The 22225-nt window shown below is 52.8% G+C and overlaps 6 protein-coding genes across 6 annotated transcripts; 4 read left to right on the top strand and 2 right to left on the bottom strand.

Annotated features, from left to right (window-relative positions):
* Positions 1-424: 424 nt before the first annotated feature.
* J4E92_002596 (uncharacterized protein) lies at positions 425-1696 on the bottom strand (the record flags this gene model as incomplete). The annotated part of the gene is made up of 5 exons (XM_051493999.1): positions 425-1000; positions 1049-1318; positions 1391-1442; positions 1490-1548; positions 1604-1696. The coding sequence occupies 5 exons, from the start codon at positions 1694-1696 to the stop codon at positions 425-427; spliced, it is 1050 nt and encodes a 349-aa protein (XP_051355678.1).
* Positions 1697-2844: 1148 nt separating this feature from the next.
* Positions 2845-4290, top strand: J4E92_002595 (uncharacterized protein; the record flags this gene model as incomplete). The annotated part of the gene is made up of 1 exon (XM_051493998.1): positions 2845-4290. One exon carries the CDS (start codon positions 2845-2847, stop codon positions 4288-4290), a length of 1446 nt encoding a protein of 481 aa, XP_051355677.1.
* Positions 4291-5918: 1628 nt separating this feature from the next.
* Positions 5919-8638, top strand: J4E92_002594 (uncharacterized protein; the record flags this gene model as incomplete). Its single annotated transcript, XM_051493997.1, has 3 exons — positions 5919-6330; positions 6379-8463; positions 8526-8638. 3 exons carry the CDS (start codon positions 5919-5921, stop codon positions 8636-8638), a joined length of 2610 nt encoding a protein of 869 aa, XP_051355676.1.
* Positions 8639-10172: 1534 nt separating this feature from the next.
* J4E92_002593 (uncharacterized protein) lies at positions 10173-12957 on the bottom strand (the record flags this gene model as incomplete). The annotated part of the gene is made up of 2 exons (XM_051493996.1): positions 10173-12643; positions 12735-12957. 2 exons carry the CDS (start codon positions 12955-12957, stop codon positions 10173-10175), a joined length of 2694 nt encoding a protein of 897 aa, XP_051355675.1.
* Positions 12958-15962: 3005 nt separating this feature from the next.
* On the top strand, positions 15963-16729 carry J4E92_002592 (uncharacterized protein; the record flags this gene model as incomplete). Its single annotated transcript, XM_051493995.1, has 2 exons — positions 15963-16399; positions 16447-16729. The coding sequence occupies 2 exons, from the start codon at positions 15963-15965 to the stop codon at positions 16727-16729; spliced, it is 720 nt and encodes a 239-aa protein (XP_051355674.1).
* Positions 16730-17437: 708 nt separating this feature from the next.
* J4E92_002591 (uncharacterized protein) lies at positions 17438-22117 on the top strand (the record flags this gene model as incomplete). The annotated part of the gene is made up of 1 exon (XM_051493994.1): positions 17438-22117. One exon carries the CDS (start codon positions 17438-17440, stop codon positions 22115-22117), a length of 4680 nt encoding a protein of 1559 aa, XP_051355673.1.
* Between the last annotated feature and the right edge of the window lie 108 nt (positions 22118-22225).

The following is a 22225-nucleotide window of genomic DNA, read 5'->3' as shown; positions in this document are numbered from 1 at the left end:
AATCCGCTCTGGAGGTGTTCGCTGATTCCTGCGTGAACAGGCTGATTGAGTACAGGTAAAGATTGAGCGATGAGCGACACTGGATTACTCGTATCGGATATGTGAAGGACTGCTGACACGCAGTGCGGAGTTCTCGACGCCGATGATCTAGCGCGAATTTCGGACATCGAGTCGTATTTGACATCCTGTGGCAAGTCTTCTCCGAGCAAATAAACGCCGTTCGCTATGTATGCTGGTTCTCTGTGTTAAATTTAAAAAGAGCGCCCCAGGCGCCAACGCTGAACAATGCTGGAGTAAACTTGCTACCAATCCACAAGCGTGTACATCTTCGTATGTTTGGGTATAATGCATAGCCATAATCACTGCCACCATCTTGCCTCTCAGCTCGCTACACGTAGTTGAGAAGGGACCATAATCGCCACCATCAATGTCCCTTTCTGAGGCTTCTGAGACTACTCCTGGGCAATCTCTTGGGATCTTCCCCTTCGACTATGACCTTCGTAGTGACGCGTATATTCTGCTCCTCTTCGCTCTCGCCGAGATTGCTCATTGGGTACAGCTCGTCCTGGCTCCCTGTTCTTACATCATCTTCCTCGCCATGAGTGCTCAGTTTGCTACCTTTTGTCACACGACTAGCGTTCCCTAAAGAACGGCCCTTGGATCCAGGGGTAGCAATGCCAAAGTGGTATCCCTCAGTGGAACTCTGCTCTTTTCTCGATACCCTTGCGCGGTAGAAGCCGTACATTCCAGGCATATTGGCGGTGATGATCGCTACCGCGAATTCGATAGACGTGACGATCGTGACGGAGCCGAAGATGTACGACACATCTTTCGTGTTTGCGAGTTGCCACAGGACGATGAAGCGAAGAAGCGAAATCATAATCGTGCAGCCTCCAAGGGTAAAGACGCACATCAGACCGATTCGGCGGCGGACCGTAGTTTGTACGTTCCACAGAGGGTAGATCGGGAGGAGGTAAATCACTACGTCCATGAAGACGTTCTGCATAGTGTCAGTGGAGAGTAGTCTGACAGGTGACGAGCGACTTACAGCAACGGAGGGCAAGTAGTATGATAGACCAGAGGAAATGCAGACAGCGTTCGGATAAAGTTCTGGGGTGAAAAAGGCTTGGATGGGGATACATTGCAGGCCGTAGAAAATCCATGTGCCGCCTGTCTGCAAGCCGACCAGGATCATAGTGGTTATAACCGCGATCCTAAAACCTGGTGTGACCTCGAGTGTGCGGCGATAGAAGAAGAGGAACGACATCTTTATGAAGAACTGTAGAAGAAGATAGTAGAACTCTTCTGCGAAGAGATACTGCCTTATGTGTTAATATGTATGACCAAGCGAACGAAAGCGCGCACTGCACGTAAGACTGCCATAACGTACAGTGCTGATTTTCTTGAGGTTTTCAGGCTTAACACGAGGGTCGGTAACGTGCCTAGAAAAACAGTTGGAAAACTTCCCTCCAGAAAGTGTCAAACTTACAGTCCACCGCCTAAGATGGTCCACATCCAAGCGATATACTGCTGCCCGATGAACAAAATCTGTCTCTGGGTCAGTCACAGCGCGGCTCAGAAACAGGGTAGGTTTAACACTCACAGTTCCAACCAGCATGAACCAGTCGTCTGTACCAAAAGGCTTTCGTATAAAAGCTCGAGTGTAAAGCCGGATAGCAGATGATATCAAGCCCATTATGAAGAATGGAACTGTGGTGATCCAAACAATGGGCTGAATGTTATCGTACACCACCAAATTCACATTATCTCCGGCTCTTCGGACGAACTCCATAGTGGGCAGTGAACAGTACGTGAAAACTCCAAACGGTATGCACTTCTTCTCAACAAATACCAAAAGATCGCGAGTGTTTCGTCCGGCCGCAATAAGTCGAAGTGCTGCGAGTGAGTAAAGAGTAACCCCTTACAAAACGGGGAAAGGTATGTGTCGCTATACGCGACGCAGGAACCATTTGATTTTTGCAGCATGTGCCCAATGAAACGCTGCGTGAGTCGGCATGAAGAAGCGCTCCCGATCCTTGTCATGAAGTCGGCCCTATGTCGTTGAAGTTCGCGACTCGTTACTAGGACGAGTATCGGGTGTGGGTTGCCAACGGTCCAAACATGCGGTAGCGACATTCGGTCCTGATGAGGAGACCCCTTTGGGCACGAACGTGCGGCGTGACGCAGTGTGATAAGCGGTGGCATTACCACGGTGTTCTTCAAAACTGATGTTATCTCCCTATCGCGACTTACGTTATAGGCAGTCCGCGAGCTACCCTTAAGGCTTGACTGTAATGCGCTGTTGTGTCCTGATCAACTAGAAGTAGACTTTATACTTGTCTCCTTATGTATGCGCAAATGGTATGTGGGTAGTGGAACGCGAATACTTCGGAAGTATTGTGCATTGCCCTAGTCAAAATCTGGGGTTGGACTCCACGGAAGTCTGCATGAGGTGAGATATGCTTTCATTCAAGCTCGCGCCGCGCCGTTGCCGCTTGCCGCGCCTAGATTCCGCACGCACTCACCATGCTTCCTGCGAGACATTAGACTGTCCTGGCGAGACCGTACAAGAGTGAGTCAGGAACGGCACTTTATCGGATGTAGAACTGCAGGTTTTCCGACCGAAGTAACGCCTCACAAACAGTTCATGATTGGCGCACTGGTTAAAATGAACCTTGCCATCTCCACAGTGCAAGGCGCGCAACGTCGGGGCTTTGACATGATCAGCTGCTGAAATTCTCCGTCCTCAAGGGTCGTGGTTTTAAGCGAAATCCTTCTGTCTCTTATTCATTGCATTTTTCTGGAGCTTCTCGGCCTCAACCACGTTTTACCCCAGCAAGCAGCATGTCCGCGAAAGAGCTTAGGATCCGCCCAGCAGGTTGGGAGAGCGCTCCTGCAGAGGAGGACTTCGCTCTCTCCGATATGGACCACACCATGCCGAAGATCTATGTGCAGATAGTGGAGGTGTTCCAGCTCGCGCCACATGTTGAAAAGGCCAAGGTCGTGGATAGCATGGCCAAGGGTCTCGAAGTCACATTGAGCCAGTTCCCAATTCTCGCCGGCGGCTTGAAGATGGACGCGGACAATGGACGGCTGTGGGTGACGAAGAAAAAGGACAGCGAAGTCAGTCTGTTTGTGCAGAACCTGGAGGAAACGTTTCCTTCGTTTGAAGAGCTGGATAGGACCGATTTCCCAGCCGCGACGTTCAAGGGACACAGGTTGTTGCCCAAGGCGGTGACAGAGAAACAACTGTTCTCGCCGCTTGGGGACAATCAGGAAGACGATCTCCTCATTTCTACGTTTCAGATAAATTTCATCAAAGGCGGTCTCGTCCTCGGTGTTGCTATCCATCACAACTGTTCCGACGGCCCGGGATGCGACGGCTTCCTTACCACTTGGGCGCAGAACTCTGCAGCGGTGGCCAATGGAACTTCCTTCCAGGTAGTCCCCAAGGAAACGATGGACCGATCGCGTCTCAGTGCAAAGAAGCCAGATGCTGCGCGGTGGAAGGAACTCGACCACAAGTTCCCCGTACTTAAGGATGGCGGGGGTCCGCCTCCTCCACCGCCAGCCGACTTCAAGATGCCCGAGTTGGCTATTCGAATGTGGCATTTTCCTAAGAGTAAGACGGAGGAACTCAAGTCTCGAGCCATGACAAAGACAGGAGACAGTTGGATCTCGACTTACGATGCAATCATGTCCATCCTCTGGAAGAGTATCACACGGTCCAAGCTTGAGCTTCTCCACCCTGATCTTGGCAAGGAGGTCATCCTAGTCCATGCACTCAATACACGAAAGGTGTTGGACCCGCCTCTGCCGGAAACGATGATGGGCAATGCGGTTGCGCTTCCCCGCACCGAGCCGATCAAGATATTTGAACTTCTTGCTGAAGACAACCTTCCCAGCATTGCGCAAAGAGTGCGGAACTCGATCAAGACAATCACTCCGCAATACGTCGCTGAGCTTCCCGAGTGGATCGCGGGGCTCAACGATAGGCGGTGGATCAACATCAACATGAGTTCCTTCCTAGGCATGGACCTGGCAGGTACGAGTTGGCAAGGCATGAATGTGTACCAGAAACATGATTTTGGTTTCGGTGTCGCGAGAGCCATTCGCTTTCCCGATCCTCAATTCGAAGGCTATGTTTTCGTGTACCCGAGCAGGGCCGGTGTCAAGGCGAATGCTGTTGACGAAGGTATCGAGGTATGCGTGTGTTTGGAGAAAGGATGCCACGATCGGTTGCTGAAGGATGAGGAGTTGCTGCGATACGCACAGCCTCGTGGCAACTAGGTGCGACATGGCCCGGCCTGTGCTGTATGTCACGACTTTCCACAAGATTAGAGTGTGCTTGAACATTTGCACGTTGTCGCGAAAATTCATATCCAGTGTCTCTCCTGCTTACCGACTGCCCTGTTACCCAGCATCATACTCTCATGACGTCACACAATGCAATGTGGTAGCACCGTCGACCGAGGGTTTCCTGGGTTGAGCGCTTTTCAAGCGCCTTGTTGATTGTCTCGAACAGAATAAGTGAAGCAGCAGCCACCCGGCAAGTGGCGCCGGTTGCACACCGCGGTCGCTCGAACTCACTGTGGGATCCGAGCAAGGTGCACAATTAGTCGGAAGGTCAGATTGAACGTAACGACGATAAGAATCAAACTGCGCCACAGTAGGCGCGGTGGTGCTGTCTCGTGGCCAAACCCGGCTGTACGAAAATCGTGCTCCTCACAGTGCTGCGCCCTAGGCTGGAGTGGGCATAGTGTCTGCCCAGGTCGATTGGAGGCAGGACACGATGGCGCCTGCCAGGTCTACGAGCGCGCGCAAAGCAGCAAACCTGAACGATGATCAAAGACGTTCTTCGTGCCAGCTCTGGCTTCACACTGCTGCCACCCCTCCGTCTTTCACATAGCGCACTTCTGCCAGAGACGCAAGCCAACGACGTCGAGCGACACATGACGCGCGACAGCCGCCACATGATCCGGCTTACCTTACCGTCCGCCACTGTGCGCTGGCATTCGACAAGCCCTCTTACACAGAACGCTCACATCCCATGGATGCGCGCAACCGGGTGGAAACAACGGTATGACCTATTGCCGGACGGAAACGATTGGGTTGCGCGCCCGCACATATGTCACTGCCCGCAGCATGAGCTGGCAGCTCGTCTACCGGTCAACATCGCAGAGCCGCACTAGATCGTAATTTGCAGTTGCTCAACCAGCCGTCCCCTTCAGTGCGACCTTCATTCGTCCCCCCAAGGCTGCATTTGATGAGGTATGGCTTAGCGAACAAGGCGCAGGCTGTGCATTGCATAAGTCATGCCTGAGGCACATCGAGGCGGCTGGGGACGACTCCATGTGTTTCAGGACATGGCTCCCGCGACGAGCAAAAATCGCGACCAAAACGTGCAAAATGGGACGCGACCAGCCACTTTGGCGACAGAATCTCGACCTCAAACCATCGGTGATTTGCAGCGCAGCGCGAAGGCAGCGCGAATGTTGGTTGTGGTTTGGTGCGATCTAAAAGCTGTGCGGATGCATGCAGCTAAGCCAATAGCTTGCATTTGCCGGTTGTCCTTCACCGGTCCTCGCGGGGCAGCGTAAGATGGGCGGGAATGCCACCAGACTAATCGCCATCTGAACTTCTGACAATCAGCCGCTCTGAGACAGATTCTTCTTGCGCGTCCTCCTCGAGTAGTGTTGGACGTCCCCCATTCTGGTCAGACCCTTCGCGCGTGCCGTTCCCTGTTGCGCATCGCTGTTCTGCCCGGGTACGAGCCGTTGTCTTCCCGTCTTCACCATCTCCAGTCCGTGGCTCGAGCGCTGGGTCATCATCCCACAACAGGATTCTCATAGCCGTCTGATGCGCAAGGTCTAGGAAGACCCTAACTTCTGTCTGGCCCCGGCCGCCACTTGCGCATCATGTCGACATACTCACAGCACTACCAGACCTACCAGGACCAGCCGCTTTTCATCGATCCGCATGCATTTGTCTATGGTCAATATGACAGCCGGCGCTCGAAAACACCAACAGATTCCCTGATCAACCATACTGGACTCTCGCCTGGCCCGCTTGCGACCCCACCGCCTGTGAGCCGCGGTCTGCCGCAACAACCGGAACTGCCCCAAGACCAGCCACCCGAGTATATGCAATGGGAGATTGACAGCTCTTCGACCTCTCCCACGTCTGTAAGGACGCCAGAAGGCTCATCATTTGAGGGAGACATGATCGATTACACGCCTAACTACCACCATAACGGCAATACCATGTCATCCCACGGCTCACACCACTCCATACCCGGGGTGGATTCTGGCATGTTGTTCAGCGATCAAGGTTTGTCATCTTGACATAGCTCAGCCATATCCGCTGACACCCGCATAGCAGTCCAGGCGGCGTTTAACGCTACAATGGCTGAGACGCAGCGGTATCAACAGCAGTATACTATGCAGACCCAACCATCGCACCACGTAGCACCGGCACATCCTCAAACCAACATGTACAATCAGAACTACACTACCCAGCCACCTCGCCATGACCCTTGGAATGGACAAGCACCTTCGCGGTCCTCAATGGTCCCTCGATCCGGCCATGTCGTTTTCGACCCTGCGAGCGATCCTATCAATTACTCGGACTATCTGGTGGATGTGGACTCGTGGGCAGCGCAATATACAGACCCTTCCTCCCTGATCTCACCTAGCGAACCCACGACATCATTCCAAGGTGAACTATACTTCACCCAAGGCCAAAATCTTCCTCATCGTCCGTTCGACCATGTGCCAAGAACACAACTTCCGACTCATCAGTCCATAGAGATGCAGTTCACGCGCGCATCACCACCACCCGATCAGCAAAACTTTGTCAACTACAACGCATCATCTAGTCTCTTCACGGATACTTACATCACCAGCAACCAATTTCCCGCCCCACCATCGACGGCCTCATCGACGGGCTACCACCCAAGGTCTCCGTATCAGCCAGAAGTTAGCCCTTCCGCACCCAGTCCGGGGAGCTCCGATGGCGTATACTCATCTTATCAACATTCAGACTCTGAGATGATCTTCGACCAGTATCAGACACAGCAATACACCCATCTGCAACAACTGCCGCAGCTACAGCAACCACACCAACCTTCTATCAAGATGGACTTTTCCACAGTCAGCGCTGTACCTGAACTGAGTTTCGATGCATCTCCTGAGCCAGAGTCATCGCAGAGTGCAGCACAGAAAGCACTGGCAGCAAAGTCTGGTGGCAGAGCGTTGGGCACTCATCTCGAGCCGACTGTTGCCAAAGCAGCGCATGATATGCGTAAGATTGTGGCATGCTGGCATTGTGTTTTGCAGAGGGACAAGTGTGGGCCGGGCGATATCTGCGAGCGTTGCTTCAAGCGATCTCAGCGACCGAATGCTGATTGCGGCCTTGGATGTAATCGGCTGAAGCTCATCGATTTGTCGCCATACTTCCTTCCTTCTCTGGTTACGCAAATGCATGAGGACGCAAACCTCACGCATTTTGTGACTCAGTACATCCAACAATGGGGAAGTGTCGAATTAACCGTCATGATGACATGCGGCCAAGACAACATGCCTCGGATGCCAGTGAAGGTGTACGAGTTCATCCCTCGTGGCGACGCGTTGCTAGTGCAAATCCAGTACAAGACAGATCCTGTCACACACACGAGAGTCGCTATCCAGAAGCAAAGCCCAGCACTAGGCATGGTGCACATCAACCACAACGAAGAGAAGAAGTACGACAGGTATATCACCGAGATCGTCGACCATCACCTCGACGCCTTTGGCGAGCTTTGCTGGATGGAAGATGACAATGACTTCCAACAGAAGCTCTTCAAGCTGATGACGCGCGTGAAGCCAAAGTCGGACGACGAGGCAAAGCTACTCCGTGAAATCTTCCGCCTTATCGTGGTCACGTTCATCATGTCACACACACTCACCATCGCCGAGGAAACGAAAGCCGCAACACTGTCACGCATGCACTCGTACAGCGGTCACAACTCTTACGTCGAGAACTACACATCGCCGCGCATGACCAACCGACAGCTCAAATACTTCTTCTCTCGTCTGCAACGCTCAATTCAGACTACTGTTCTGAACAAGCTTCAGCAAATCTTCAAATCTTCCAAGGGCTGCGATAAATGGCTTGCCGCTTTTGTCGCGGTGCTAGGTATGTGCATGGCGCTTGAAGACCAGCAAAAGACCATTCACCTAGTCATGTCTACCAAGGCTACTACAGAGCGCTTAGACCTGAGAGACGCGCAGAGCCAGGCGGATATCGCGTGTCGTGAGATTGATCAGCGGATGCACTTCGTGCAGCAGATATTCCGATGGAAGTACAACCGCAAGCATAACCCAATGCGCGACGCAGATCACGACTGGGAAAAGGAGGTGGGCTTCGGAGATGCGAGCAGTGTTAACTTCGTGAGACAAGTTGCGCAGTTGGTCAAGGAGAACAGTAAGTCGATACCATCGCATTACTTGGATGTTGCGAGAGAGGCCTTGCTAATGACAATCCAGTCGATTTCCTGCAACAACGGCAGCAGGTCAGCATCTCAGCCGACAACCAGACGAAATATACGTCACGTCTTGTGGGACAGTTCTTGCTTTCCTTCTGGCTTCCTAGCGTGTAGAGTGCTTTGGCTGATCAAAGCTTGAAACACCATCATAAGTCCGCCACCGAGCAACGCCCTCGTCTGCAGCATTCGCATGAGCCTGTCGCTCCGACGCTCTATTCACGACATAATGTATAACGATCGTTTCCCTCATTCTCTATTCCAGCGTTAGAGTCTTTGCATTTAGGCCACGCTGGCCAGCTATTTCACGCAACAAAAAATACGTTGAAGGGTCAGTTGTTCAGTAACAATCTCGATCTACGACTTCATGATCTTCATTCACATTCTTGGCTTTGCGAAACATTAGCCACTTATTTTTATACCCTTTGGTTTCGTCACGGATGTCTTATTCCATTCTTGTTTGGAGATGCGATGGCTTCATCCCTCTAAAGTAGAACGATGCGTTATTTAGTCTAATGGGATTCCTCGCTTGTATCAATCTTGTTGACGATCAGCGTGCATGATGTGAGGGGCATGGATGTGAGTTTTCCGTAAGCACCACACGGCAAGGCGAGGCAAGGCGAGGCAAAGTCTAGAGGGAACACCCTCGTTGAGCATACCCCATTTCGTGATCACGGACAAGGTTAACCCATATGTCCCTGTGCCGACTCCCGACCGGGTGAGAGTCAATTAAGGTTTGCGCATCATCCGCAGCTGATTTCCCCACTAAGCATCTTAGTACTTTGGACGACGACCCGCGACGGATGTGGCGCAAATGCGATCGCCGATTGAGTTCTGCCTACGTTTCTAGGCCTATACTAAGATAACGCATTCTGGTACTTGTGTGTAGTCACGAGCTCAAAAGCTTTTAGTCTATCAAGCCTCAACTCCCGCGTTTGGGACTAATGATAAGGTTTCGTGTGTACCGAGGGCCTGGAATGTGGGTACAGAGATGAGGGTGTGAGCAAGGCGAGTGTGGCGGACTAAAGGATTTTGTTCAATGCAGGGCAATGAGTTCAGACTAGGGCTGCCTGAGTGAGGAGGTATTCGGACCGAAGCGTGATTTTGATTATGATATGGTGTGTAGAAGAGGGGTATTGAGTGGGTGAACGCAATAGTTGGAAAGGTCGATGTGAGTATCAAGAAGGAAAAATGATCATGTGGATGTAAAGTATGTATAAGTGTATTGAGACGAATGATACACAAAAGCGCAGCTCCAGTAAACAAGAAGATTACTACCGATTGAGTAGTCAAGTGCGCTCCGTGTCGTATAAAACCAAAGAAAAGGATGCTAAATGACAGGTGGTATACCGAGAACGCCAATGCAACCATGCCCAAGCCTCCCAACCAGCATTACTTCCATGACGAGAAAGAAAAGGCAAGTGGTAATACGGACCCTTCCGTTATGCGTGTAACAGCTCACTAGAAGCTTGACTGCAATCGTCCGGAACGTCGTCGTCGTCATCACTACTCTTCAGATCTCCTTTCTCAAGCTCGATGCTCATCCAGCGCCAGTCAGAGATTGAGAAACTCTTCTTGTTACTATTGCGGCTAGTCAGCTCTCTTCCTGCCGCAAAGTAACAAGAGGGAGAAAGCAGTGGTGGATTACCTACTACCTGGCCTTTGAGACGTTGGCCTTCGGACTGCTGGACGCATTCGGGAAGAGGAGCGCAAGGCCCTCTTCCCAGCCCCTCTCAGTGACAATGTCAATAACGGCGCGGCCGGATTCGTCGAGTAGTTGAAGGTCGACGGTGCCACCCATGTCGATCAGAAGCTTGAGGATCTCAGCATCGCCGTTCTCGACGGCTTGCAGAATAGCATTCCAGCCGCGGTGCATCTTGTTGATGTCCGCGCCGCGTGTGAGCAACATCTGGATGATCTCTGTGTCGCCTGAGTAGCGGCGGAGGGCTTTGACAATGGGCAAGTGCTCGCCAGGGGCGTTGGGGTCGGCATTCGCGACGTCGAGAAGGTAGCGAACAATGACCTTGCGTTCTTCGCGAATGGCCGTTGTGAGTGGAGAGAAGACACCGCAGTTCTTGTCTTCGACGCTAACGCCTGCTGCGAGGAGAAGCTTGATGCTTTCGAGTTGATTGGCTACAACAGCCATCTCGACGACACCACGGAAGGCACGTGGGTTGGGGGTTGCGGCAAGGAGTTTCTTGAGAATGGTGGGGCGCTTGACAGCCATGCATAGAGGCCAATCCTTGCCACGGATGGCTGGGTCTGCGCCGCGAGAGAGAAGGATATCGACAAGCTCGCCGTGATCGTCGTTGATGGCAGTGGTAAGCGGTGTGCATCCGTCCGGTGTGCGGTCGTTGGGGTTGACACCCTGATCGAGCAGGTAAATCATCGCGTCCTTGTCGTTAAACTTGACAGCCGTTTCGATAATACCCTTGGGCTTGTTAAGGTCTGCGCCAGCGGCAACCAGTTGCGGGAGGAAATGCGTGCGCTTGTGTGTGATACACTTGAAGGCCGGGTACTCCGCAGCGTTGAAGTTGGGGTCTGCGCCATGCTCTAGCAGATAAGTGACGATCTCCGGGCTGTTGTCACGAATAGCTGAGCAGAGTGGTGTGTAGACTCCGTCTTTCCGCAGGTTGGGTGATACACCAGCTTCCATGAGGATCTTGATGGAATCCAGCTTCTTAAGACTAGAAGCCAATTCCATGACACCTGGTGTCTTCTTGGTGTCAGCACCGCGAGAAAGCAGCAGCTGAAGAGCTTTTGGCTTGTAGGTGGATGGCCAGAGCGGGTGCTTAGGGCCCGGAAGGTTGGGATTCGCTCCGTGGTCGAGCAACACAGTCATGAGATCTACACGGTTCGCCTGAATAGCCTGGAAGAGGGCCGTTGTACCCTCTCCATTCTTTGCGTTGGCATCGCCATCCGCGCTCAGGAGCATTTCAACACACTTGGGCGAAGTGGTCTTGTTCATGGCTGATACGAGTGCCGTAGAACCATTTTCCATGATGAAGCCAGCATCGCCGCCATTGGCGAGATATAATTGAACGAGATCAATAGAGTTCTGAGACGCAGCCAGCGCTAGGGGTGATTCGGAATCGGGGCCGGCGGACAGGTTAGGATCAGCGCCATGCTTTAGCAGTGTCTTCGCACATTCAAGACATTGGGCACGAGTGGCGGCGAACAAGGGAGTGACACCTTCGCGGTCGAAACCGTTCGCATCCGCACCATATCGTAGAAGTAGCGTGATGCTCTCCACGTCTTGATTTTGGGCAGCGACGCGAAGCATTGCTGACTCCATGTGAGGTTCTGCTTTAGCACCGCCGTCAAGGAGCTGCTCGAGCATCCGGTGCCTCCTCTGTTCGACAGCGTTGAAGAGTGCTGCCTTGCCACCAACATTCTTGGAGCCCCCACTTTGGCGTGGCGCCCAGTGCGGCGATGTGATGGCAGAATCCACTTTGGATGAAGAGTGATGATCGTCCATGTAGCGCTCGCTGACATTGAGACTGTGCAACTTCTCTTCCATGGTGGGCGACCGGGTAGAGGAGTGAGATGCGACATCCTCGTACACCGGATCCTCGTGATACCGAACATTCTGATGGTACATTGTGTCCCTGGTTGATTCACTGGAACGAGCGCTGGCTGGTGCGCGCCAGTTCTTGTGAAGATCAACGATTCCTGGCGAGAGGCCAGTGTCCTCGTGCCTGAAATTTGAACTATGACTGTCATACGAGTGTCCTTCCTCGTGGCGAAGTTCGTTCAGTGACGGTCTGTCCATACGGTGTGAAGGATGTGAAGGTGGTAAGAGGGGGTGGTCTCCATGATTGCTCGGAGCTTTTGTAGGTGGTGTCGGTGGAAGATCGGATGTCGGCGCTGGGTGTAGAGGTGGAAGGCTGGAAGCTTTGCTTGGGTTCAGTCGCTCCAACGCGGCAATCAGTCCGGCATATCCAATGCCCATGGAAGCATCGGCTCGCGCGTCGCCTAGTGTCCACCTGAACATAGCAGAGCTGACTTTGAGGGAGTCACGACTTCGTGACAGTGTGTGGCGCATTTTCTCGACATCTGTGTCGGCGAACATCATTCGGAACTTCATGCCAAAGCCGCCTTTGTGGTTCTCCTTGTCGACAACTGTAGCAAGTAATGCTGTCAGCAACAGTCCGCAACAACCATGCAAGGGAGGGTAATAGAAGCAGACAATCCAAGATTTGGGGAAACGTACACTTGTTGACCATTTGGGCCAAAACAGAGAACTCTTCGTTGACTTGGCGGACCCTTCTGTCAAGTTCTTGAGATACCTCGACGGGAAATCCACTTCGTGTTTTCGAAGCTTCCGTGACACCGGCCTCAATGGACCATAACACCTGACAGAGTTCGATGAACTCTCTGGCAAGTGGCTCAAAGCCATGAATAGGTGTCTTTGCTGTGCTCAGGTATTCGAGCATGCGGATTGCGATGGTGTTTCCCTGTGCGTTGACCCGCTTGCACAGATCAACCGATGTCTCTTTTGCTGGAGCCATGACAAAGATGGTAACAATGAACGAATGCTGGGGGAATCAAAGAGACCAACGAGCGGGTCAACGAGGCTTCTTTACAGTGCACTCGAGAGCCCTGACTAGAGACTATCTGTGGCCCGCTCCAAATACCGTGGTAAGCCAGGCCGTCCGTCTGCTCTAGCCCGCATGAGCATCGAGTCAAGGAGGCGCGACCAGGCGAATCGCGTCGCGTCATAGCTCTAAGGTTGTAATGGGCGCTCGAAAGGCCCGGAATAAGGTTTAGGTTCTCGCCTTCGCCGGGCTTAGTGCCAAGAGCTGTATGGCAGCGCCCCAGGTTGTTCTAGGGATATCCTAGATGACACCTGCCATTCCACGTGAAAGTGTGCGTGCATAGGGGGAAAACATACGGTCGGTGCTGTGGGCCGAAACCTATCTCCGGGAAACTGTTGTACGCTACACAGTTTAGCAAGACATAGCACCGATGAATATCATTTTGATTGCCGGCAGCTTCCTTTTAGCTGATCATTGTGACTGCAGCGTGCAGATTGTGCCTGCTGGCACAGCTGCATGCCACACTACTGCTAGCCGAGCATCGTGCGGGTTGATCTTTCTCGGGTATCTAGTCCATACTTGGATAGCTGCCTCGTGCTGCTTGCATGCATGTATGATCTAAGCGTTGGCTATGCGAGGAGCGGTATCTCCCCCAACTGACTCCAAAATTGGTATGCGTGTGAACGTCTCGACAGCCCAGATAGTGCACGAAACAGAATCTGCCCAAACCACGCGGATGCTAGATGCAAAGTCATCTCGTATCAGCCGCCAGTGTTCAGCCCAAAGAACGAGCCGTGCATGGGTACGTTCGGCGTTGCATGAACAAGGCGCCGAACGTAACGGGAAAAGCAAAAGAGCATTCGCCTACCAGCCACATATTCGTAATTGCCATCTGGGGTCCATCGGTCATGTCTTTCCGGGCTATCTAGCTCCACCTGCGATAACCCTGCGCGCAGTGTACGTACGCAGACTGCCTTTAGGCCGCACGGCCCGAGACACATCATTTGAGTGGGTGGTACGCCGTTCCGCTAGAGGTGAAGTTCGGGGCATCCAAAGCTCGTTGCCCCATGAAGAGAGGCGTCTCGCTGCGCCAGGGATTGCCAGAAGGGTCGCCGAAGCTTCGTTGAAACCTCGTCTACCCCTGGCTTCGGAATCGTATTGCTAGCTGTGCCGCACAAGATCGATCTAGGGCTGGTGCCACCAACAGCCGCAGCGAGACCTGATCTCTTCGGACATGCCTCCGCCATACTCGAAAATTCCGTCTGGACAAATGACAAGTGACAAAACTGAACAATACAGGAGTGGGGCTAACTCCCTCCATCCACAAGGGTAGCGGAAAGTCTAGCCAACTATTGAGCGCGTGGGAGCCGTAAAGATGTCTTTCGTGGACGTCCGCTATGATTGGTCCCCGACTAAGTTTCGCAATGATGCAAGATACAAAAGGGCAAAGACTGGCTCACTAGTACCAGATTTTCAGCCAAGCACGTTGCGAGCTCTTGCCGAGGATGATGACTTCCGGCAGCTTGCTGATCAAGAGGCTCTTAGCGAGCCGCGTCTGTACCCAGCCCAAGGTCTCTCGACGTTTCAGGCCGTTTTGAAATGAGGCGTTGACAGTGGCTCGGAATATGAGCGTTGCGATGATCTTCATGGAATTGCAAACCTTGGGCGTCTGCAGTCATGCAAATCCTCCGCAATTACTCATCTCAGGCTCAGATCCTAGGTACGCCTAACACGACGCTAGCACGTGCCGCGACCGCGCTATTGGTAGAACGCCCAGTACCTGCGAGGGGAGGATTCTGGGCCGTTCTTGCGCACTTCGCCGTTTTTGCTAGTGACCTTGGACTTTGTCGAGTGTACAATGTTCTCGCCGATGTGCGGTCTGGTACTCTTTCCATGAGACGCCAACTTGGGCGAAATGCATTCGCGAAGGATTTTGTCTCTGTCAGAACACGTTCTTTTGTAGAAGGACAAGCGTAGCATGGGGCGGCACGGCTATGCAAGATCGGAGATGAAGTTCTGAGGAAGGGTTGAGCATGACGACTAGAGGTGAGTCAGTTGGCATCGGAAGCACGGAGTGCTCCCACTTGGCGAGTATGTCGTAAGGTAGCGACCGCGTCGGCACCACAAACAGAATGGCTAAGGCTTGTCATTCTGCAGTGCGTGCAATCGGTTCCTGGTAGTCGGGTGTAGCTCTTGCAGCATCCTCGTGATAGTCCACAACTTCCACACGTATTCCTTCAGCCCGCAGGAGGAAGCAAAAGAGTACTCCTTTGACTCGAAACGCGGTCCGGGCTGGTGCTTGAGCTTGTATTCTGGTATACGGCATGATTGCGATAGCTTTGATGTAGCCCGCGAGAGAAGATTGTGCATTGCAAAACCCAATACCAGATTCCTTGAGCTGACGAAGGGTGGGCCTAAGTCCGCTCAATCAGGGTATGCATGTTTGGATTCCTGGAACTGCTCGATGCTAGTACTTGGATTGAACGGCTGACCAGTGCGCTGAGTACGATCGATCTGATGCGCGATGTGCTCAATGTGAACATCCCTTCACGATGCGTCAGGATGATAGGCGAGGATATATGTGGCGCCCTGTGGGATCGAATGAGCCAGGATCCCGAGGTCTGGTACGCATCTCATCTCTCCACACTGCGCACTGCTTACCGAGATCGATCAGACGTGGCGTATTCGATATCTCAGGCAATGCATTGGGGACCTAGTGTATTTTCCGAGAGTTCAGCCTAATTGTGGCGTCGTTGGAAAAAACAGGCGTGGCTCAGGTGGTAGGAGCTGTACCCAGGTTCAACGAGATCATGTGATACTGGAGTCCGAGCCGAATGCCAAGCAGGCGCGCCTTTCTTCGAGCGCGCCAACACCCGCGACCACACCCTGCAAAGGCTTCCAATATGAGCGGACATCAGCTTCCAGTCGCGCCGGCTAGTGACGCGATGCCTACGGATCTCTCCACCTTCAATATCCCCGATCTCATCAAGACGTCGCATAACGCGCGTTTGTACAACGAAGTGCAAAACCTCAAGAAGCTCATCAATGAGCTTGTAGACTACCAGCTCGCCCACCCAAAGAATACGAAGCCAGGTTCGCGCGAAGATATTGACAAGGAGAAGAAAGCCACACAAGACATAGAGAAGCGGGAGAAGTACATCCGCGCGCAACTGTCGATTGTCAAGACCTTGTACCGGCAGAGCGTGCTGAAAGTGCGCGAGGAAAAGTCGAAGACCTCCGATGACAGGGCAGTGAACGATGCGCTCATTCTGGGTCTCCACAACCTCAAGTATGAGGAGCAGTCGCTACGATCCGAGATCTCTGCTGCTGAAAACTACGAGTGCGTCTTCGCGTGGAAAACTGCGTCCATCGCTAACTATTGTATAGCCACAAATACATGAAGCTACCACTCATCCCCCGCGAGCAGTTCCTCGAGCAGTTCCCCGAGCACCAAGATTCGAATGAACACGACCTTATGACGGCGCGCATCGAGCACGAACACCAAGTCCGTCTCAAGCTCGAGGAAGCGCGGCAGGAGAAGCTGAAGCAGAAGCAAAAACTCATTGCGGAGGTTAAGAAGGGCAAGGACGATCTCACCAAGCTGGACACCATGGTCGAGAAGTTCATCGAGGCTGCAGAACCGATCAAGAAAGTGCTGGCTACGGAGTAAATACTTGCTACTGGATTTTCTTCTTGGACTTGATGCGATGCAGCACTGGAACTATGCTTATACTTGCACTTAGGGATGTCAACATCGTTGAGAAGGACGGGTTTGAAGCAAAGGCTCAAACATGGCAGCCTGCACCCATCCAGACTGGACTTGCAATGCCGTCTACGAGCGGAAATGCGGCGCCAAAGACTGCTCCCTTGTAGTCTACTACCACGCAAGCTCGCAAAGACGGACATGGCAGACCGAGATACACTACCCGGTTAGTTTGCTAAGGGTGCGCTCAGTTCGACTTGAGGGTCAGGCATGTCCTGTCCTGAGGAAGCAACGCAGTCGCTGCAACATCGCAGCTACAGTAGCGTGTGTCGGGAAAGGTCAGGGGAGCCAAAGTAGTCGATGCAGGAACAATGGGAGCTCGTAATAGTTTGACTAGTAACAGACACGGTACCATTAGCCGGTGCTGATTAGGTGGTCAATTTTGGCGCAAAGCCGAGCCTCTACATTCTCTCCTCGCGCCTTGTCATGTGTGTGCTCGAAGCAGACCCGTGTCTGGGGTAGGATTGAATGGTGGGACTGATGCCTGGTTGTGGGGACCCTGGTCTCCACCTGTCTTGGCGCGTCGGCGATTACGGATATCCGCCCACGCCCGTCTTCGCCCAGTCCCTCATTACACCACAACTTGTTCCCCGCACACGCGCCCACTCTGCCGCCATGGTTGTTGCTCTAGAGGGCAGTGCTGAGCTCCTCTGCGCATATCCGGTGCCTGCGAGCGGCCTCTCGAGATGCCGTGGGCCGCCATCACTGCCGGCGCAAGATGCCTCGGACTGCATACGTACTATGCAAGACTGGTTCAAAGCGCCTGCGCATACGGAGCAAGAGCCGTCGCCCAAGCGACGTAAAACTGGTGATGGCAGGGCTATCTCCGTGCCTTGGCGGGCGGACGCAGACGCAAAAGATAGTATCGTCTTGGCCAGAGTATCTATTGACTTGGTTAGTGGGCTGGCCAACATCTGTGATGCTGGACTGACCCGTATGCAGAACACGCCCATTCCTTCGCCAGACTTCATGGACACGACGGACGCCTCAGCCACACCGCAAGATTCCATACCTCTAGAACTCGAATCGTGCCACAGGGATCGGGCAAAAGAGACCCTGCAAATTAGACTCCGAAACGTGGTCGATAGAACGGGACTTGACCTGGCCGCCACAACCTCTTCCGCCTTCGCAGACTCGATCCTGCCCCACCTTCGGACCGTCACTACATTTGCTACTACGCGTCGAGGCAAGAACACCAAACCCGCGTCTCGAGCAGCTTTCTGTCGCTGTCAGCTGTACGCGCCCGGTGAGGGACGCAGTATACACAAATTGGTTGTCGAGATACGGTGGACCTTGGGCATGTCAGTGGTTGAGGACCTAGCCGTCACACACCATTATATGGCCGCGGATCTGAGTCTTCTCCGCGTCTACATGACTGACGAGTTTACAAGAGGCGACAAGAAATGGACTTTGTCTGATTTCTACACTTCGGTTCATGTGCCAGCAGCAGACATGGATGTCTCCCCACGCATCAAACAGAGTTTGCTCGAGACCAAGCTTCTACCTTTCCAAGAGAGGACCGTTGATTGGCTCTTGCGTCGAGAAGGCGTTGCATTCTCATCCTCTGGGCTGCTCGAGCCATTCGTCAACAGTTCGCCACCAGCATCGTTCAGGCAGACTCAAGACGCCCTGGGAACACCGTGCTATGTCAGCTATCTCCGAGGCTCTATTGTTACAAATATAGATGCAGCCAAGGACGACGCTCTGCGGTCACTGCGCGGCGGCATACTCGCCGAAGAGATGGGCTTAGGTAAAACAGTCGAGCTAATCGCACTCATATCCCATCACAAGCGAGACATCCCCAAAGGAAACGTCTACGACGTATACACTGAAGCTGAAGTTAAGCCCTCAGGTGCTACGTTGATCATCACTCCACCTTCGATCCTAGAACAGTGGATGAGCGAATTGCGCACTCACGCCCCTGATCTCAATGTTTGCCATTACAAGGGTCTCCCACCTCCGACTGCACCAAAGAGTGTCCATGCACCATCTACCATTGAGCATCTCCTGCAATACGACGTAGTGCTAACGACGTATCATGTGCTCTCGAAAGAGATTCATCACGCTGTACCTCCCCCGGAGCGCAGCTCTCGACGCCCCAAACGCCACGAGCGTCGCACTAGCCCTCTCGTCGGCATCTCCTGGTGGAGAGTCTGCCTAGACGAAGCGCAAATGGTGGAGCGTGGGGTCAGTCAGGCCGCCCAGGTAGCGCGGATCATTCCGCGGTGTAACGCCTGGGCAGTTTCCGGCACTCCTCTTCGCAAGGACGTCCAGGATCTACGTGGTCTTTTGATCTTCCTCAGATGTGACACATTTGTAAACCACGAGGCAATCTGGAATCGCCTCGACAAAGCGTCGTTCAAGAGCATTTTCAGCGAGATTGCCCTACGGCATACCAAGGACAGAGTTCGCGATGACCTTCAGATACCGCCTCAGAAACGCGTTGTCATTACAGTTCCTTTCACAACTATCGAGGAACAGAACTACAGCGAAATGATGCGTCAAATGTGTGATGCATGTTGGCTCACACCTGAAGGGCAGCCCTTGGAAGAAGGTCGCGACGAGACCCATCCCCAGGTTGTCGAGCGCATGCGGGAATGGCTGGTCAGGCTGCGCCAGACGTGTCTCCATGCGAACGTGGGTCGAAAGAATCAAAGAGCCTTGGGTGGAAAGAAGGCGGCTTTGCGCACCGTACACGAAGTTCTGGAGGTCATGATTGAGCAGAACGACACCAAATGGAAGTCAGAGGCTCGCGAAATGATTCTATGTCTGATCAAGATGGGTCACATTCATGCTTATTCCGAAGATCCAGTACACGCACTTGAGTACTACTACAAAGCCCGAGAAGAAGCAGAGACATATATCAAGATATGCAGAGGCGAGCTACGCGCGGAGCAGCAGAAGCTGGGCCGCGCATCTACAGCTGACCTTCGTGAGGCTGATGAAGAGCAAGATGTAGCTGCAGATAAGATGGGCCGTATCCCGATTCTGCGTAAATCGCTACGGTCATTTCTGGAGCTTCAGCATGCCGCTCAGTTCTTCAGCGCCACTTCGTTCCATCAGAGAAAAGAATTGCGAATGTACAACACGGACCCAGGATCGGATAGGTGGCGCGAGTGGGACGAGTCTGAGACATCCTACTACGAGGCGGCCAGGGCCATCCGCCATGAGCTGCTGGAGGGATCGAAGAGTAAAGCGCAGCAGCAAATGGCCAAAGTCAATACCAAAACGCCTCTCCAATTGCCTACGATCGCTGACCTCCCAGGTCTTGGGGGTATTGAAGCGCGAAAGATTCTCGACACGATGGACAACATCAGTGATTATTTGAATGAGCAAGCTCAGCAGATACACGCTTGGCGCACAAGAGTTATTGACATTCTTCTTACGCGCTTGGTTGATGACGAAGACGACAAAGAGTTGACAGGAGAAGAATACGATGACTCGCTCAAGGCTCAGGATGAGCTATACGTTTACATCATGGCTCTTCGAACACTTGTCGCAGACCGCAACGCTGCTGTAAACGGTCTACAGGACACTCTTGTCGAACACGAGCTTAGGGCTGCCGAAAAGCAAGCCCTGAGGAAAGACAACGACGAAGGCGATCGCGGTCACGCACCTCAACTTGTGCTTGAAGTTGTCAGGAGACGACGCGAACTGCAAGCGAAACTCCGGGCTGGATCTTTGAGGGGCGTTATCTCTAGTATTCGCTCCTTGATGACTACTCTGCAATGGAAAGCGAACAGTGGTGATGTCCGCGCTTCTTCCGAGCTCGAAATCCTTCAGACGCACATCACTAAGGTTCAGGCTATAGTCACAGAACAGGCAAAGGTTATCACTGAACTTGAGAAAGAGCAGGAACTGTATCGAGGCACCATGAACCAACGTCTAGAGTACTATCGGCAGTTTCAACATATCTCCGATACCGTCGCAAAGTACAAGGAGACGCTAGACAGCAGATTCGACCAGCGCGAGTTTGATAGAACCGACGACTTGCGAGAGAAACGCGAGAACAACGCCAATGGCTTCAAAACAAAGTGCACATATCTGAAGCATCTCCGGAGTGAAAATCTGAAGGAGACGACAGCCGAATGTATCATTTGTAGGGAAGACATTGAGATCGGAGTCTTGACGGCTTGCGGTCACAAGTACTGCAAAGAGTGCATCAATCAATGGTGGCAGGCACATCGGACCTGCCCAACCTGTAAGCAGAAGTTGGGCTCGTCTGACTTCAAGGATATTGTCTTCAAACCGACCGAAATCAGAGCGAAAGAAGAGATAGACGCAGCTGCCAGTCGGACGCATGCTTCTACGCCAGGCTCTTCGTCCACCACGTCCACCACGTCCATCTACTCTGACCTGTCTGACTCAACTATGAAAGAGATCAAGATGATCGACCTGGAAGGCTCATACGGCACCAAGGTAGATATGATCGCGCGTCATTTGATCTGGATCCGCAACAACGACCCTGGTGCGAAGTCCATCATCTTCTCCCAGTTTGGCGACTTCCTCGAAGTGCTCTACGAAGCGCTGAAAAAGTGGAAGATTGGTGCCAGCAGTATCACTGACAAGAACGGCATCCGGGAGTTCAAGCTAGATCCCAGTGTCGAGTGTTTGCTCCTGGATGCAAAAACCGATTCTTCAGGCCTAAGTCTTGTAAACGCTACCTACGTCTTCCTCTGCGAACCGCTCATCAATCCCGCAATCGAACTCCAAGCCATCAACCGCGTCCACCGAATCGGGCAAGAACGACCCACGACGGTTTTTATGTACCTTATCAGCAACACAGTCGAAGAAGCCATCTACGATATCTCTGTTGCCCGCCGCCTCGAGCATATCAGCAACAACACATTGTCGAAAACACCGATGCAGTCTAATCCCACTACTCCCGCTATCAAAGAACAGACACTGGACGCTGCGAACTCGGCTGAACTCCAAGCTGCGCCTGTCAAACAGCTCCTGCGCAAGAAGGGCGAAGGAGAGATTGTCAAGGAAGACGACTTGTGGCACTGTCTTTTTGGCAAGCAGCGGAAAGCGGCGAAACCTATGGTGGAGAGGGAGGTGGGCCGTGAACTAAGGGCGCAGGCAGCAGAGGCGAGGATCATGGGATCGCCAGATGCAGGTCCCCGTGGCGCGTCATTGACTGGACATTCGGGCACGTTGGGACAGGGTGCGGTTCAAACTTTACCAATCCTTGTAAACAATACGCCAACTTTTGATCTTCCCGCAGCTGCCCGATCGAGGCAAGAACGTTTGGCGCCATTGGCCCCCGATTATGTAGCACATCCCTTGAGGTAATCATGTCAGTGTTGCGATAGCGTGGTACTGGGTAGCTGTATTCATATACTCGAGGCGTACTTGATGAGATCTACACGAATGAAATACAAAGATGTATATATATTGGAA

This window comes from Alternaria infectoria (assembly GCF_024043175.1).
Source record: "Alternaria infectoria strain BMP 0036 chromosome Unknown scaffold_3, whole genome shotgun sequence".
Classification (NCBI taxonomy): Eukaryota; Fungi; Ascomycota; class Dothideomycetes; order Pleosporales; family Pleosporaceae; genus Alternaria; species Alternaria infectoria.
Note: the sequence above shows the minus strand (reverse complement) of the source record. Positions and strands in the feature narration are given on the sequence as shown.